The sequence below is a fragment of the Anopheles gambiae genome, chromosome 2, assembly GCF_943734735.2.
Source record: "Anopheles gambiae chromosome 2, idAnoGambNW_F1_1, whole genome shotgun sequence".
In the NCBI taxonomy this organism is placed as follows: domain Eukaryota; kingdom Metazoa; phylum Arthropoda; class Insecta; order Diptera; family Culicidae; genus Anopheles; species Anopheles gambiae.
This window is the reverse complement of record NC_064601.1, coordinates 88,596,163-88,615,572: the sequence shown is the minus strand read 5'-3', so window position 1 is coordinate 88,615,572 and position 19,410 is coordinate 88,596,163. Positions and strand designations below refer to the sequence as shown.

General features: G+C 44.0%; 1 protein-coding gene across 1 annotated transcript in view; it reads left to right on the top strand.

Moving 5' to 3' along the window:
* Window positions 1–17,726, top strand: part of LOC1276398 (lysosome membrane protein 2) — a 43,243-nt gene extending 25,517 nt beyond the window's left edge. The window contains exons 3-11 of the mRNA XM_061645745.1: window positions 7,630–7,721; window positions 7,788–7,945; window positions 9,069–9,207; window positions 9,288–9,491; window positions 14,852–15,107; window positions 15,612–15,740; window positions 15,818–15,936; window positions 16,006–16,131; window positions 16,209–17,726. Coding sequence (XP_061501729.1) covers window positions 7,630–7,721; window positions 7,788–7,945; window positions 9,069–9,207; window positions 9,288–9,491; window positions 14,852–15,107; window positions 15,612–15,740; window positions 15,818–15,936; window positions 16,006–16,131; window positions 16,209–16,685 — 1,700 coding nt within the window. The 3' untranslated portion in view covers window positions 16,686–17,726. The remainder of the gene's footprint in view (window positions 1–7,629; window positions 7,722–7,787; window positions 7,946–9,068; window positions 9,208–9,287; window positions 9,492–14,851; window positions 15,108–15,611; window positions 15,741–15,817; window positions 15,937–16,005; window positions 16,132–16,208) is intronic.
* Window positions 17,727–19,410: the final 1,684 nt, after the last annotated feature.

Below are 19,410 nucleotides of genomic sequence, written 5' to 3'. Positions count from 1 at the left end.
TTATCACATAAACCACCATTACAGTATTTACGTGTGGCAATCGCTAAGCTCCAAAACCCAACTAACCCAGTAATTACTGACAAATTCGCTAGACTATTCCATCCAAAACCGGTTAAATGTTATAGAAAATCGAAGATAAATGAACCACAGATATGAGGTTTTCTGAGTCATCTAAAGAGAACATTTCTATTGGAAAAATAGGTACAAAGAAACGGACGATTCAAACTTCCCCCATTTGTCAGCCCTATATTTCGGTGGCTTTATCTGACGTTTTTTTATTCTTTTTTCAACTAAAACTCTCTATTTGCTCATATAACAGTTCAAATATCCACACTGATACAGTTAGACATGCTAAACAGCTCCTTCAACCCTGCTAATCATCTAGCTCTAGCCGTAATTAATCACTACAAAATGTCAATGGCCTATTCAAGGAGAAAAAGGGCACCCTTTCAGCACCTACTTATCTAAGCCACCAAGTGGTTCGTGATGAAGGCATAATACACTACCGTTTAACTACAATTTTAGTCCCAGTTTTTGCATTGCCACCCTCAATCCCAACACATTAAGCCCCGAGGGAACTCCAGCGCCGAGTGCACCCGTTAATAGACAAAAGCATTTACTCTACCTCAACCTGTTCGTGCTTGTGATTAGCTGAACTCAAACACACACACACACACCGAGTGTGACGTGTAGTGCTGGTTATAAAAATCAAGACATCACTCGTCGCTCGAGATGCTGTATAATGGTTCGGTGGTCACCACCCCCTGTGTGGTGCCCGCAGGAGAAAATCGACACCAGGCGGCAGAAACTCGATTGGCGATCGTCGGGAATTGCTCTCGCTCGGTCGATGAAACCGTGTCATTACACGGACATCAAACGAGCACTGCTCTACGGCACTGCCACCGACGCTAATGCCGAGGAGCAGCTTGTCCCTTCAATCGCCTTTCAAATCCACACAATGTTGTTTGCCTTCCCTTCTCATTCATGCAATCAATTAATCGGGCATCGCAAAAAAAAAGAACGCTGATCATTGAGCAAAAACTACGATCACTCACCAGATCCCGCTGCGACTGCGATAGTCCTCCGACACGCTCCAGCCCCCAGATCAAATGGGAAGCAAACAGGCGGACGAAGTGTTAAGATGAAATAGCATCTTTCTTGTTGGACCAAACACCCGTCCCCCCCGCGGCAAGTACATTACACCTGCGAAGGAGCAGAAGTAATGGTGGAAAAAATCCCCTCAATTTTTTTGTTTGCACCTCGGTGCTTATTGGTTCATGATCGAGTTACATGATCATGACTCGCGAGAACGCTAATCAAATCAGCAGCAGCAGCAGCATCAACATACGCTAGCCCATATGTGCCTCTCCTCTTTGGTGCCCCTTCGTACCATGATCCGAAAAATTAAATTAACGCTTCTATTCTGTTCTGTCTTCTTTGCGTTAAATATTCCTCAACAGTGGCCGCTGTCTGCGAACAACAGTGAGGAGAAAGAAATGTATTCCATATGCGTTCCTCGCCGCTGGAAGGTACGCGTCATCAAGTATCGCACAGAATCATATTTAGATGATCACATTTTCGGGGCTTGAGCCGGATATTTGGGCAATTTTTGCGCTCTTCGCTCTTCGCTGCCGGTCCGGTCTGGCCGCATATTGACTTAGCCGACATACGCTAACTGAAGAACGCGCGTACCCGCGCGTACCAACCTACCAGCCTGCCCGATTGACCTTCGTGCGAGTCCGCGAGCAAACAGTGCAGACGGATTTGGGTCCTTCGAAAGCGGCACGCTCACACACACACGCTTGAACGATTGATTCTGGTTCGGATTTCATCCCGCGCAAGCGTAATTGAGTACTCCATTTCGGCCCGGCTGCTGGGAGTCTCATGCACAAATTACAGCTAATGACGATTGATCATTATTATTGCTGCCTGTAAACCTTTTTTTTTGTTTCGCCTCGCTGTGCGTCAAAGTTCGTCCAGCTGAGGATGATGATGATGAGGTTGATGATGAACGTTATTGGGCAAATATTTAATCGACAAGCGAAACCCGTCCCGTCCCGAGACGTGCAACTATGGACTTCTCCGACGGACGCAAAACTGTCCACCAAAACGGTCAGGTTTCGCTTTGTTGACATAGCCATATCAGGTTCCTGTTGCCTGTGTCGTCATGCGCTTAGGCACGCTGAGGGATTGCAATCGATCACCGGGCATCTTGGGCCAGTGGGTTGTGTGTTTGCACGCTGTGTTAGCAATCGATGTCCAATAGAGTGGATTCGTGTGTGGTTTTGCTAAATTTCTATTAAACGTCAAGGGCTGGCAAATAATTGACGTTGAAGATTTCTAGTTTTCGAGCAGTGTTGCTTTGTAGAATGAAAGAAATAGTGATTGATCAAGATCGCTATCTCGGATGATCTTCAAACTTTTCGGTAGATGGGCCGTTTTGGTTCAAAATAACGCTGTTTTTGCAATGTTACGTTTAGCAAATGAAGAAATAACCAAATATTTTTTTAATAATGATTACAACCTACAGGTATTAAATTCATAATAATTTTAATATTGAAATACAAATGCCTTCTTTCAATGTAATTTGTTAACAAGTTATATGGCCCAAAAAAGAACGAATTAAGCGCATATTATTTTAATCTGACTCGTAAATAGTCAATTTCTCAACTTATTTTTTTCTGAAATGTTTAAATCTTTAAAAAATGTATAGATCTTCTAAAACATCCATGTTTTCAATAACTAGTTAGTATAAAAAAAAATTCGAACTGACAGGGAGATATATTTTATACGATTCTCGCACATTTTTTACATGAAATTTGACAGTTGCCAACTGAAATTATTTCTACACTCCATATACTAACTCGCGCTAAACCATCCTTTGGGTTAAAGCTTTTAAAAATGTAAACAAACTCAGATTAGTTGCTTGCTCAATCCAAATAGCTCATGTATGATTGAGAGATTCTGTAGTTAAAAAAATATATTGTCAAGCGACGTTGAAAAATATTTTTAAAGATTTTTACCAAAACAAGAAAAGTATTTGATCATTATCATTGATTAATATTTTCTTTGATAAACACTGAAATTTCAGCTTTATGACTTAAATCTTCAAAGAGATCAGAATTAAAAGAAAGCAAACAATATGTTTATTCCGTTAGCTAGTTGAACATGTCTTCATTTACTGCATCAGGGCTCCCAGGTCGTAGTTCGGCGACCTTTAATGTAAATGCTTTCATATGTCAAAATGCACAAAAAAAGCGAAATGACATAATTGACACATTCAATGATTTGATGGTCACATCAATTGCCCTACAATAAACTAATGACCATGATATGATGAAAAATATCGATATAATCAACATTGCCTAGTAATCCGGTTCGAAGGACTAAATGTCATCTGGTCAAAGTACAGCATGAATAGCATACAACCCCCTGCTACTGCCTCGTACAAGTACCATAATTTTGTCCACTTTTATGTGTGTGTGTGTGTGTAGCTGTGCAGTTTCTACATCTTCCCTTCTCCTCACTGAAATCCTTTTTCACCTATCGCATTGCAACTTGTTAGAAAGAAGCAAACGATCGCATAACAGAAACCAACCACAACTCGTAAACAAAATCCATTTATGCGCCTCCAAGCGGCTCATGGATGGAGGGAAATTCTTGAGCAACATACCGCTCACTTCGATCCCTCTTGCCAACCGGTCACCGGCACGGTCTAATCGGGTTGACGCTTTAACCTAAAAGACCGGTGTCTAAAACCGGTGAGAGCACCGTATCGTCCGGCAGGAGACGAGAAAAACAAAACGGTCAACCTGGGCTAGGTGGGTTGGTTGGTGTTTTAGATCGTGCGGTAGAAAATGCTCTGTCCAACCCCGTACAGCACACACGCGCGAGCGCCAAGCTTACGTAATAAGTTTAACCATCGATCGATGCCACCGCACCAGTTGCAGTTTTGCCATTGCGCCGAAAGGTTTTGCAGACACGGGTTGCATTTTTCAGCCCCTTATGCCTGCTGCTTACTTCTCGAAGGATGGTGTGTATGGCGTGCAAGAGTCACACGCAGGCTGCAGCAACAACCACACCGTACCCCTGTGCGGGACGGCTTTAACTTGACACCGTTCAAGGCGAAAGATAGTAGTTACCTTACCGAGATTGACCCATATGGAACGCTGGTTGCAGGAGGTGGTGGTGCTGGATTCTTCCAGCACCACGATCGCGTGCAGACCTTTCTCAACATAGACACACTGCTTCTGGAAAACTTCACGCTACTGAACTGCCCAAGGTGTGCAGTGTTTTCCATCGAAACACCAGAGAAGGCGGGGGTAATTTGATAGGCCATTTGGCGTGCAAACACTCCCTTGATACAACCGCTACAGCCTGTGGGTCTCGTGTGAAGTTTCGCAAAGGTCCGCTCGGAGGACGACTCCTCCGATTCCTGAACGCGTGTGTATGTGTGCAGCGTCAAAGAAACAGCTGATCGGTGGTTTAACGAGTTAGTGCCTCATCGACTGCGACACGATCTGCTTCTCGACTGTTCGCCGATTTAAGAATTTGTTGATCGTTCCCACGGGTTTCGATCGGCTGGCGATATCAAAAAGCTAAACAGTAAGCTGGCCATAATCTCTAATTCTTTTTCGTTGTTTTAGTGGGGCTACCCCACAACTCAGCCGCGAGTAAATAGGCCAAGGGAACGAGTAAGGATCGAGCCACCCAGGCCAAAGATCAACACCGTGCCATGCTTACAGCGCGTGCAGTGAAAGAAAGATCGAGCATTTGTTCTTGTTTGATTTGTTTTCGTTTCGCTCCACGTTCCTCAGCTCACCCCTTTGGTCGACCTGTTTTACCACCATAGGCGAGGGACTACCCGCCAGGAGGTTGCCATTTTTAAGCACAAAATCGTACGCAAGAGTTGATTATATAACCGAAAATCCATCCCCTTGCACGGTCAACGAAATGCTGCCGTCTCGATGGCTCGCAATACCTGTTTTGGAGCTGCGAACGGAGAAGGTAGGTCGTGATAGGACACCTCACACATACTTAGCTGACGAGTGATCGCAGCGTACTCTAAACGATCGTGGAATGAAACGAACCGTCAACAGTCTGCAAGGAACTCGATCGACTGCGTCTCCATGTGCTCCATGATGTAATTATTATTCAATTAAACCGTTGGCACATCTTGCATACATATGTACGCTCCCGGTGCACTGTCACAGCACTGACCTAACCCTAACAACAGCTCTCCTCCTGCTTCATTAGGGTCGGGTTAGAGTAACGGGTTTTTACAGGGCAGTATTGCATCTTGTAGCCACCGATCCTTTAACCAGATCGCACTGTGCAAAACCCCGTTGGCAAACACGTGGCCCTTACAAGGCCATCGTCCACCGTTGGGGTAGGTGGGTTGGCATGATTATACCTTGGATTACACAAATCGATTAGACGCGCGGTAACCCATAACCGACCGGCGGAGGTCAACGGGAACACAGGCACATGGACACGAATCTGCTCGTCTGTGGAATGTGTGTGTGTGGGTGAAATTACACTACAAATCGATGACTGACCGATGTCCACCGATAAGGATTAGATCGGGAAGGTGGGTGGTATTTCGTACGCTATGGTGGCTCGTTTTTCACAGCTCAAATAATTATCCCCTTTCGATTACTTCCGCGAGCGCTGCGAAGGACGACGGCCACAGCAGTGTAGACGGGGCCGTACCTTATCATTATCGCGCCGTGCGCCGAAGTTGAAGGTTATGAACACTTGCTCTAGGAAGGGTGATATAATATATGCATATGCAGGTCTCGCAAGCAATGTGTTCGTGTGCGTGTGTGTGTGCCAAAGGGTCTGTTGGGTGGTCAGGTTGGGCATGTTTGAATTAATGGCCCAGTGCTTGAGGTGAAATTTTGACGCTTAGCGACCGTAAGCTTGATTTATATGGTTTGAAAGGTCGGAAAAGGTGAGTCTGGGTCAAGTGGAAGCGAGTTTTAATTATTTCGATTAATCTCCTAAAGGTCCTACCACCCTGTGACTGTCTAGTCAAGACAACTGTACTCTTTTTATCTTGTTTTTGCCGCTGAACAAAGTCGCTGAGTGGTTCCAAAGTAAATGCTCTAAATGTTAATACAGTGAAGACACTAAAAGGTAAACCTTGAAGGGACCTTAGGCACTTGGGAGCTGCTCCAGAATCTGTCGGATAGGTGAATGATTGTTGGATCTTTCCCAAACTTATCCTCAAACACCTCCACAGAGTATCATATTTTTGTTCTTGTCATTTGACGGATATGATATATTCTAGAGCAATAACTTTATCCGCCTTACAGCGACATTTATCTTGATGAGACAAATAATGTATCAAACATGACGGGACAGTCAAAATAAGCTGCAGTCTTGAAGCAATCTTGCAATCTTGAAGAAATAATTTCCTCTTAAAAAGACTAGAGTTTTTAGAGACTTCACTGTTACAATAAATCAAATCGGTTCTTCTTCTGCTTTAGCTGAACAAATGTAGGGGCCTGGTGGTCAGTCTTACCTATGGGGATACGGTCCATTCGGGGATTGAATCCATATCGGTTATATTATTGATTTATAGCAGAATGCTTATTCAAAAACTCATAATATAAATGAAGACTTATGACTTATGAATGACTTATGACTTATGAATTATGACATATTAAATAGTCAAAAAGAGACGAATGTAATAGTCCACTCATTTCTAACTTATAAACATATATAAAGGGAATCGAATCAGTTTAGATTTGTGTATATTCTCTGATATATTTTTAAACATTTTATGTAAAATTTCAAACAAGATTTGTACTTCAATTGTAAAAATCGAAAAAATACAGTTAAGTTAATTAAAGAAAACTGAAGAGGATTTCATATCACAATTAAATTGTTATTTAATGCAATTGCAGATGTTTCTACATAAAAATGCATAAAACCACTTTAAAGTCTAGCAAAAGCCCGTTACCGAGCTTCCTTGAAAGTCCATCAAACCCCTTTACAAAACCAATTCTCTTCCCATCAACGTCATCATAAAGCAACTGGTGCCTACTTTGTCCTTAAAGTAATGCTGCGGTTTACTTGACCAGCACTGAACTCTTTATCCATGTGTGCTCCTTTCGGTGCGGCTAGGCAATCTATGGCAATGCCAGCTGCAACCACGTCTTTATTATCGTGGGAAAATCCTACTCCTCATCGTACAGTACAATGCAATCACACCCACACACACACGAAATGCATCATCTCACTGCATTAGCCAAAAGCAGTACAATGCATCAACCGTCCTATCCTGTGGTTATACATTTGTACGATAGAAGGGGGTCTGCAATACGACACACAAGCCATATTGCACATCCTGCCCGAATCAAACGTTACTCCAACGTGTGTAAGAGAATCCGGTTCGAAGGACCAAACTGAAAAGGGGATGGAAGCGTCTTTGTGGTTTGCAGTTTGATTACTACATTTGCTCCGTTTCTGTGAGTGTGAGGCTTGCGTTTCTGCGTTCCGCTTACTTAAAAGTTAGGAGAGGCTATTGAGCCATTTATTGTTTATTGACAGATACGATTACCCATGGTTCCAATGGAACATTAATCAAATGTTGCTCCCTTTTTGTTTCCCGTTCCTTTCCAGATCGCGTTGCGGTAATTATCTTTGGAATTGTCACCCTCATCGCCGGTGTGATCCTATCGTCCGTGCCTTGGCTAAACATTTTCATCATGAAGGTATAACACATTTAACAACAAGTGCCATTAAAGCGCTTACGCTCATCCCGCAACTTCTCTTTCCAGAATCTGAGACTGTGGAACGGCACGATAAGCTTCCACTACTGGCAGCGTCCGGGTGTGACTAGGCTAACTAAGGTGTACATATTTAACGTAACGAACCCGGAGGGATTCCTCGCCGGTGAAAAGCCAAAACTAGTTGAAGTAGGACCATTCGTGTATAGGTAAGTCACCCTGTATCCGTGCCGTATGATACCGCATTGCATAAAGTCTACATCCACCTGGCTGGAGCCACTACCTACAGCTTCGATCGAACCCATCTATTTATATCCTCGATCCGGGAATTGTTAGTTCGTAGAATCGTAGCGACAGCAATCTCATTAACAATCACGTTTACGTTTCCGGTCTGGGATCGGTTGGCTAGAATCGTCATACGCGAGCGTGAGCGTCCAGGTTTTCCCCGATTGTTACCCCGCGTGCTACAGTTGGAGGGCAGAAAATTGCCCTTCATTAAAATTAAAAACAATCTAGCGTGGCATAAACTTTGGTGGACGGGTAGCGACAGCGCACAACTCGATTAATCTCACACGGCAAAGGTGCGGCGAAATTCCCCTGCTTTTGCGAGCGAGACGATTTAATCGCGATCGGAGGAAGCATCAGCAGATCGTCGATCGCTATTTGCAGTTCGCGGCTTTCGCTTTGCGTGAGTAGCGCGCACACACACACACACGTACACCTGCATAGATGCACTTTGATGATGGTGTTTACATAATGCCAATTGCACAATCATAACGCGTGTAGTGCGTGATCGTACCAGTAGGTTCGGTCACCGAAATGGGGCCCCCATTCTCGGCATCCACACCGTCCTAATTGCCGTCCGGAGCAGGGCACACTACACCAGGGACGAAGTTCAACGGTCAATGGTGTCGCCCGGGGAGGGCCGTCGGCCACGTTCAAGTACGACTAGTTTTGGTCCGTGCACACCTCCATGCCACCGCCACCGTGCGCCACCAGTACACCCTGCAGTTAGAAGATCCACCCATTAGCAAAGAGTCTCCAGCGTGCGATGGATTAGTTTATTAGACAAGTAATTGCGTCAACCCTAAGGTAGTGTGTGTGTGAGAGAGAGAGGGGGGTAAACCAAGCAGCCGGCAGTACGGCAGCCGTACCGCAATCAAGATCGTAACCAGCTACTTTACCTCCAATCGGCGATCCAAACGCAAGATCACGGCCGTCCAGTCTTTGAAAGTCTGAGATCCGTTCTCGTCGCCAGTACTTCCTCGCCGCTAGCTAGACATTTCCACCCATTTGTTGGTATACATTGTAAACTCCTTTTCTGTCTTATAGGGAGGATATGGAGAAAGTGAACATTAAGTTTCACGACAACTACACCGTGACGTACCAGCACAAGAAGATACTGCAGTTCGTTCCTGAGCTTAGCGTAGATAAGAACCTGCGAATTACGACACCAAATATTCCGCTGCTGGTAAGTGTTGCTTCAACTTTCACCCCTTTTGGAGTGCGTTGACTAATTAGATCTTATTTCGCCTCCCCTTTTCCCTCCAGACCATCTCGACCCAAAGCAAGTACCTTAGCTTCTTCGTGGCAAAAACGATATCTGTCATATTAACCGCGACCAAATACAAACCGTTCATCTCACTGACGGCCGACGAGCTGGTATTTGGGTACGACGATACGCTCGTCAGCTTGGCCCACCGGTTCTATCCCCGGAACCGGCGGCCGATGGAAAAGATGGGGTTACTAAATGGGGTAAGTGTTTGTCTGTGCGTGCGTACCTTGGGCGCAAGAGATCATTTCCAGCTTCTAGGCGCTATACATATTGACTTACCGGAAATGGCGTCTTCACACACACACACACACGCGCGTACGCTCGTCTCATCATTATCCACATTTATGACAAAATTGCGCACACAAACAACGACGTCCATGGCTGCATTCGCCAACCCCGTCTGCTCATCGTTAGTGTCAGTTCCCCTCCACGTTTAATAAAGCCTTTTTTACGATCGATCATCATCGTGCCCCCGGCAAAGCGTACAAAACGCTTCACTCCACAAGCTTCACACAACACACAATTACATTACACCAAGCGTTTCACATACAGCATACCGAGTGACAACTCGGAAGTTTGTGGCAGAAGACGCGCGTAACTTGTTTAGACCGACACTCGTTTTGTTCCATTGCCGTTTTTTTGTTTCTCTTCTCTTTCTTTGTGTGTTTCGATTCATTTCAGATCACCATCATCTCATCATTCTTCATCATCATCAGACTCATCTAGCACCTTCATACCATCATCAAAGCTTGATGATGATCATCATCCTAAACGCTCTGCACATCTTCATCATCTTCTCGCGTGTACCTTTTCCATTGCACACTCGTTCACACTCATCCTTAAAGTTCATTTATTTGCATACTATCGGAACCTTTGGGGCATCTAGCAAGAATTAAGTTAATAGTATTAATCGACACGTTTCCTCCATCTCGCCAAACCTTGACTTTTGTTGTAACGCTCTTAAATGGCCTTGCTATCAGTCTGAGCTGTCTATTTCTGCCGTTGCTTCTAATGATTTTTTAGACCACGAAACGCTTCAAGCTGGTTAGTAGTTGGTTGCGAAGGGTAGGCATGGTTTCAGCATTTTTCCGCATTTTCCGTCACAGCATTGTTATTACGATCGTGCTTGATCGAGTGAGAACGATGCTGAGAAGTTTTTTTTGCTAGTTCCTTTCTCATTGAATCAAGAACTCAGTGATCAAGTGTTATCGTTTTTTCCCGCATTTCTCTCCCTTCAAAGAGGTGGAAAACGATACAAGTTTCACATCAGCGCGCTATGCGGGTGATGTTTCAATGGAATGTTTAATGACCTGTCGCTGTGTCTAAGTGTGTTTGTTTGGAAATTAGATTACCATTTTCTCAGCATCCGAGTGCCAACTGTGTGGCAGTGTACGCAATTGGCAAGAGCGGCAACTCGGCAAATCAATTCCTACGAACTTTTCGCCGTTACCATATTTCATCGCGATCGTTAGCTCCATATGTACAAACACAATTTTTTGTTGTTGTTGTTACATACACTTTATTACAACTGCAAAACTCACAACCGATCGTTTGGGGTGGCAATTAGAGCCCACTTACCTGCGCGATGAGAAAAAGCACGATACGCATCGGATCAACTCCGAAGTCCGAGTAGCGCTTCCTCTCCGGGGAAGATCATGACCCTGACCAAACGGCTGGATGCAGGAAGACCCACCACCCATCAATTATCGATTACCACACACATGTGTTCGTTGAAGTTGCTCTGCCGTCGAACAAGATAAGCTTGCGTTGCGGACTACTCGACAAACAGCGCAGTTCGATCTTTCCACCATCCATTTCATGCCGGATAGCGGACTACGGGGTAGCGCATTTCTTTTCCTGGGCAAAATATCTGGTCTTCTATCGACCGCAGAACGCACAGCGCAACAATGCAACCGTTTGATGCCGGCGCCGTTCCGTTAGGTTGACATTGAACCTTTTGCGCTTCTGTTCAGCACTGCACCGCAGTGGCAACGGGTCAGGCTTTCCTTGCGGCTGTTCCGGATCGATGAGTTAGTGCCGACGGTGTGGCGGGTTCTTTACCGCTACGGTAGTTAGCTTGCTGCTGCATTAGCGAGACATTAGAGGCAGCTTGGACGGACGGACAATGCCAAACAGTGTCTTACGGCAGTTGCAACCGAGCAGTGATCGTCAACGGGCTGACAGTTTCATTACAGTCCTTCGCATTAGTCTTGACACTGTGTTGACCATTTGCTAGAGACAAAGCAAGACAACAACAAGGTATGCGTATTGATGCAATGAAGGTTAGGCAGGGTAAGTGAAAATGCCGTAAATGAGATAAAACGAATTAGTAGATAAGTGCATACAAGTATGCCATATGATAAATTATTATTATTTTCAAACATTGACATTCATTCATTCGAAAAGCAATTAATAAAAAAAAATCTAATGCACCAGCTTCTAAGCAATATCAGTATCGAGTCGTATAATTACTGTTATATTTAGTTAGATCAATTTAACATTTAAAATATACCAAAGGTCTTATACTTAACCTAACATCTGATATTCAAATGACTTTTGTAGCACCTAAACGAGGAGGAACGACTTGATTTTGCATACTCTTGTCTTATGCTAAAACCCACTTCTTCTATTTGGCGTTCTACGCGGACATGATGGTCTATATATACAGGCTTTCAAGACTTTATTCATTAGCACGTAGCCGGATAGTCAGTCCTTACTACGGGGAGACGGTCCATTCCGGGCTTGAACCCATTACGGGCGTGTTATTGAGTCGTTCTAGTTGAAGACTGTACCACGGGACCGCCCTAACCCACGTGGATGCTAATAGTGGATGCCAATAGTGGAACATATCACTCCAAAATAGGCATTTAATTTGCAGAGACTAATTAAGGAATTAATTTTAACATCCAGAAATGGTTATAATATTTTATTAATTGTGTTATTCTAATTCCCCTTTAACGAGGTGGTAAAGCTTTTTAAAGTGCTGCTCAATAAAACCCCTCTTGGGGCACGTTTAACTTAATTATGTAGTCTAGCAGGGCTAATCAAACAAGCGTTCCAAGCATCGACCATTATCCGCCTTACATGGAAAAGGTGCTGCAAGTGGTGCCCGTCCACCGTGCTAGAGACCGTGCCCTGGCAAATTACCAAGAATCGCATCATCAAAAGTAAATTAATCAATTCGAGCCAACTCGCGATACTTGCCGGCACCTTCGCTACGGTTGAAAAGGGCAACCGAACAAACTCCCTTTGCCGTTGGACAGCGAGGGTGGGTGTTGGCTTTATTAATTCGTCCCAGATGAACGTTGCTTTCATCTTTTCGATCCACCACCACCACCACCACCACCTGCAGGGAGAGAACCGATGAAGCGTATCAAAAGCAGCCGCCACAGACGCCTTCCATTTTTGCCTGCCTTTGAAGTTCCTTTGCAATGGACGATCTATGTACCTTGCCTTCCCCCCTCGTATCTGCCCTCCCAATGCATTGTATTGTAAACAAACGATTATTACAAGCACTGGTGGCAATGGGAGCAGGCGGTATGCTGATATGCTGATGAGGTGGGCGATAAAATAACTTACACCGCGCGCAGCGCTGCCGGGTGTTAGTGAATCATCGTTAACGACGGTTCAGAAGCTCGCGGCGGGGTGCGGGTTAACTGTCGCACGCGATGAGACTCATGAAGCGGATGGCTTTTCTGTAGCAGATAAGTCTGTCTGTAGCGCCAAAGCTTGCTGCCACTTAATTACGATTCCCTTTTTGTGCCTGCTCTAAGTATGCAGGAAGTACATTTCTAATAAGAGGGTAAGGAGGGTAATTTATTGGAAATTCTAACTCGCTGCTCCGATGCAAAGCGATACAATCGCCACACCACCAGCCCCCGCGTGTAGTGTAGTGGAAAGTGGTCCACGGTGCGAGCAAGAATTTAAATAGAATAGCTGTTCGCGTCGCGCTTAAAACAAAGATGGCAGGCTTTGTGTGTTAACAATGTCTACGCCAGCGTTGTTAAGCATTTTACACTGATTAGAAGCTACCGTGATTTTACAACCGCCCTATTGATTGCATCGCCTGGCCCGATCATATTTCATCCATCTCTCGCCGCAGCTTGCGTGGGAACCTCAGTGCGGCAGAGTTGGTTTTACCACCGACACGCTAGAATAAAATGCAAACCTTCCGTCCCGGCGATCACTATCTGAGCGATCACGTTTACATTACTCGCTATCGAACTGGTGTAAAACTTTCCATCTACTAAGTAAATCGGGAAGAAGCTGGTACACCCTTCAACTCATTCCCTGCACGCATCGTATCGGTCATCGGTGCGTGATAACGATCGCGTTAGTGATCTTCGAACCTAACGGGGAGTGCGCCCAGAACGGGAGCTTCCCCCAGCGATTGCATAAGTCGCTTTTTTTTTGCTGATTTTTGAAATTACAATAAAACTGGTTGATGAGCTCGTTCTACCAAACGGACAACCACTTTCGATGCGGTAATACAACACCGGTGTGTGTGCGTGGGTTTGCGCTTTGCAAATGGATGAATTATCTCCCGCCATGTCATAACGCATAACCCCAGCGGATAGCCGTGCAGTGCAGTAGGAAACAATTCTACAGGAATTTTCCGCTCAATTCCGCGTGTTCGTGTGGTTGATGATGGCTACATTGTAGGAAGAAGAAGCTTCTTTTTTTGTAGGAATCGGGAAGAAGGCAAACGTTGTTGACCTTGGTAATGGATTTAGTAATTTGTCTGGTGTAGTTTGTAAATTTAATAAGACGCTCGCACTCTACAGTCTGGGAGCTTCTCTGGAGTAATTTAGGACTTTCAACCAGTGCAGTTAATTTTCAATTGTGTGCTGATGGAAAAATACTTAATTGGCTTGCTGTCTTTATTAGTGCATCGACCTATTGGCCATAGTTGCAGGTTGTAATAAGTCGATTTTTCCAAACGCTAGTTTCACTATTTTAACGTAGTATTGAAAGTTTAGATTAATCCCTTAATTACAGAGAGGCTTTACTATTTGCCAATCATTTCAAGTGATTATTTAATTTCAATCTATCTTTATACTGCACTATTCTTTTTGCACTTATTATGTTTTGTTTCCTGGTATCTGTTTACTAGTATGAGTATCGACTTTTTGATTTTATGATTTTCATTACTCTTTTTTTAATTTCCGGCTTCATTGTGTTGGTGTTCGTTCTTTATTTCAATTTATTACAATTTATTTCTTGTTTTCTACTCACTACATTGTTTATCATTTTTTACGTTTTTACATTCCATAATCGTTTACTCTCGCTAATCTTTTATTTTCCCCTTTTATCTCGTTTTGTTGCTTTTCATCAAATTATTTCTACCTTTTATAATTTTTGTACAATTTCACTTTCCCATTATTCCCCTTATCTTCACTCCTCCGTTTTTTTTTTAAACTTTTGCTGACAAAATCCAAACAACCCGTCCCCGGTTTTCTTCTCTTCTTTTCTCCATTTATGATTTTACTTGTTCTTCAACATGGTTAAAAAAATAACAACAAAAAATCACACACTTTTGTCCCCACGTTCACGTGTGCAGCGAAACGGAACGCTGACGGAGTACGCAACGATGCACACGGGCCATACGGGTATGGATAAGTTTGGCTACTTTGACAAGCTGAACGGGCTGGACCATCTGCCGCACTGGGATGGCGAGCCGTGCCGAAGCATACAGGCGTCGGAGGGCAGCTTCTTTCCGCCGCGCGACATCACGCAGAAGGATACGGTCTACATCTACGATAAGGATCTCTGCCGCACGCTACCTCTGGTCTATCGGGAACCGGTCGAAAAGGATGGTGAGTATTCGGTTGGGAGGAAAGAGAGAAAGAAAGAATAAGAAAGAATAGGAAAGAAAAATAATTTGAATATTAGAAGAAAAGACAAAAAAAGTAAAAAAGATAAATATAAAACAAGAAAGCGAGAAAAAAGGAAGAAATAGAAAAAGACAAGAAGAAAAACGAAAAGACAAGAAAAAAAGATAAAGAAAAAAGATAATAGTGAAAGGGAAAGATAATGAGTAACAAACGAAAAGAAAAAGAAAGAAAAGAGAAAACAAATTAGCGAGAGAGATAAAGAGAGCAGAATTGAAAGTGAAAAAAAGTTCGAAGATAACGAGAGAAAGATAGAAAAAAAGAGGTAATAGAGAAAGGGAAAGATAGTGAATGAGAAACGGAAAGTAAAAAAGGGAAAAGAAATACTAAGTAAGTCTGAGAAATAAAGAGAGAGAGAGATATGAAAAGGGGAAAATAGATGAAACATAGAACACGTTTAACCTGGTATAATGTTATATTCGTTAACAGGAATTTCTGCCGATCTGTACACACTCGCCGAGGACGCCTATGGACCACCAAATGAGAATAACAGCTGCTTTGATCATTCGCACTACAAGAAGTACTACGGACTGCAGAACATTAGCCCCTGCCAGTACGGTAAGCATTAAGAGTTTATGATGTCTTGAATGCTGAAACTTTACACACAACTCTAATTGCAATCGTTTCACTTACAGGCGCACCCGTTTACATTTCGAACCCACACTTCTACCAGTCCGATCCACAGCTTCTAGATGCGGTTGAAGGTCTCGAGCCAAATGCCGAACAGCACAAAACGTACTTCAAGATACAGCCGGTAAGTAGCGTACATGTGTAAACCTCAAAGATAGAGACAAAACCTAACACTTTACCTATTATCTCACAGAAACTGGGCGTCCCGCTCGAGGGTCAGGTACGGGTGCAGCTTAATCTTCTAGTCGAGAAAGCTCCGAACGTGATGGCAACCAAAGACTTTCGGGATTTCGTATTTCCCATCATGTGGCTCGAGGAGGTAAGAAAACTCTTTTGCACATCCAATTGCATACCTTAAGACGTTTGCTAATCGCTCTGTATCATTCTTTTCTTCAGGGTGTCAGTGAACTGACGCCACCGATCCGCAGGTGGATCTATCTGGCGACGGTGTTCGCGCCGACCGCGCTGCCCATCCTGTCGTACGGCATGATCCTGACCGGTGCGTTCGCCATGATCTACGTCTTCGTGCGGGCGTACAAGAACTTCGTCTTTACGGACGATCCGACGACCGAGCTGCTCGAGATGGGCCGACGGTCGCTGCGGCGCGGTAGCCATCTAATCAGTAACGGCCAGCACCGGATACTGCATCGGGACAGCTACATCCTGCTGAAGGCAAATGGGGTTGTTGCAGCGGTCGGTGGAGATTCGGACATTGCTGGTACGGGGACGGAGGTGGTCACTAGTGGCAACGGTAGCAGCAATAACAACAACCATCTACTCCACAACCACAATCTGCTGCACAGTCATCATCATCATCTCTACATACAACCGAAGGACCAAAGTCTACTAGCGGAGGAGGACTCGCCTGCCTAAACGTGTAGGCAGCAACACCACCACCAATAGATCCTGCATAGCAGGATAATATCGTTCCCTCCGTTTTTATATTTTAATTTTTGCTCACACATTTCTGCCCTATTTTCTTGAAACGATCGGGCAAACCGTACCAACCTTGCCAACAATGTACCTTCTTCCCCGTTTTGTTTAATTCTACGACCCTCTTCCTGCCCGGATCGTTTCAAATGGTGATAGAGACTGCTGATTATTTAAATTAATTACTCTTACTCCCGTGCCCCTGATTTCCTCGTTTTCAAACTCTTTAGTGTACTGAAAAAGCACTCCACTCTAAACAGCGCCATCTGTGCCGGTTAAGTTAGGTTGCCACTGTTAGCTGATTGAGTAGTTTGCTTAGTGTGTTAGTAGTTTTGTTTCTCCTTTCTAGTAGTAGCTCTAATTGTCGTAACGGTCAGGCGTGAAACGTTTCTACCGTTTTGCGTACTGCCATCCTTAAACCAATTGCAAACGTCCTCTTTCCGACCACACTACTTCGGCTACTAAGAGCGTTTTGAGTCGTTTTGATCGGGTCTTCCGTCCATAGTTTTATTGAACAAAATTTCTATAACCACAGCAAAAAAACAAAAACAAAAATGCTCATCCTTCAGTAGGAATGATTACGATCGCTACGGAGAAAGTTGCTCAAACGATAGGTTCACTCAATACGGATAGGTTAGTAGGTTAGAAGTGTCTTTAAGTACTGCCTTCTTTAGGTGACAAGTTTAGGAAGACAAAATGAATCACTCCAAATTCCTTCCACGTCGATTAGGTGCATGATTTTGGTTTAACAAATTGTGTAGACTCTTACCATAAATTCCATCTCCCCCTTCTGGATTGCCTGGATGTTTGGGAATGTGAGAGAAACTGTTCTAGTAAGTAAGGTGTTAGTGATATAAGTGTAGCGAAAACAAAAACACACAACCAGCGTAACGATGCAAATGTTTGTTAGGTATCGTCGAGCGCAAATTGTGTACCACAGAATGTAAATAGAAGTATAATGTTTTACTCCAATATGTAAATAAAGATAAAGAGTTTTTTTCAGATTTTTCCAAAAAAAAAAAACACACCCGCTTTAAGATTTTGTTCTTGTATTTTTATTTACCATTGATACATTAGAAACAGTTCTGTTTGAAGTACGAAGCACACCTTAGAGAAGAAAGCTTCTGCTTTACATTGTAACGGTGTAACGTGTCATGCGGTTTTGCCTCCAATTTTGTAACGCTTGCGGCTACCGTCGGCGACGAACCCAATTACTACGGTGTGCAACTTTAATTAAACCGTTCCCTTCTCGTTAGAGGTGTCTTACTTTTATGAAAATCCCATCATCACCCTCATCATTATCATCTCCCGCCGTCGTCTATTAAGCAATTAGACTGATCTTAGCCGAACCGTTCGCAGCAAACATGCTGCCGGGCACGTGGCTTTCATCAACCTGCTGGGGAACTGGGAAAGCTTCCTTACCCTCCCCCGAGCTCCCAAGAGTTGAACTAATTACATGACACGCACACACACACAACGTGCGACATCAAGTTCAAGACCACGCAGGGTTGCTCCCCGAAGCCGCCCGGTCGAAAGGCAATTAAGCGGTGCCCCGATACAGCACCTAGTGCTTCTGTCAATACAAATCGCCGCGTGTTTTAATCGTACCGTCCGGTCACTTCCAGGTGAGAGAGAAATCATTTTTACTCCTCCTGCTCCTCTATTTCGCAGCCCACCCGGGGGGCAAGGGGGTTAATATCTAGTTGTGGCTGCGTCGGCTTACGTGCAGCCGGCCACATGATGTTGCCAACGGAGAGGAGCAGTGGGCGCTATAACCGGGCAATAGAACGCCGCCTAGAAGGGGCGGGTTATCGGTTGAATAAATAGTAATATAAATTTATCTTGACCGTTCCGGGAAGTTTATGAATGGAAAGCTACGTCAATGGATTGGAAGGGTGTCGTGCGAGCGGTTCTTAGTACCAGCATGTTAAAAGGTTAATTATGGTTTAGTTTTGTTCGAAAGAAAGGCATGGGGGTTTCCATATACGTCAGCACATCATTTATTTAGTTTATTAACAGTTTCCAACGATGTAAGCACAAAAACGTTTGCTGCTACTCACTCATAAAGCGAACAAACGTCAGCTTGATTTTATGTTTCGAGCAGTTTGACGGTATGCCGGTTTTACCAGCAGAGATCAGCCTGAAAGTATGCAATCTGTACAACTCGGCGGAATGGTTTATGTACATGGAAAAAGGGTATTCCGTATAAAGTTTAGTCGATTTTGAATTAAAATTTACGTGTTAGGTATTTTACAAAAACACCTTCAATATTTCTTCTTCTTCTTCTTTGGCACAACAACCGTTGTCGGTCAAGGCGTGCCTGTACCACTAGTGGGCTTGGCATTCAGTGACTTATTGATTTACTCATAGTCAGTCCTCAGGTCAACTCAGATCTGCGAAATTGGGTAAAATTGAAAAATACGTGCTACAGGGTCATCGTAACAAAATCTTCTTTACTAAAATCTTGATCGCAATTATCTTGGTCACAAACATCTTGGTTGCAAAATTCTTGGTAGCAAAATCCTTGTTCGCAAATTTCTTGGTAGCAAAGTTCTTGATAGCAAAATTCTTTGTCGCAAACATCTTGGTCGCAACGCTCTTGGTCGCAAACATCTTGGTTGCAAAATCCTTGGTCGCAAACATCTTGGCCGTAAAATTCTTGCTCGCA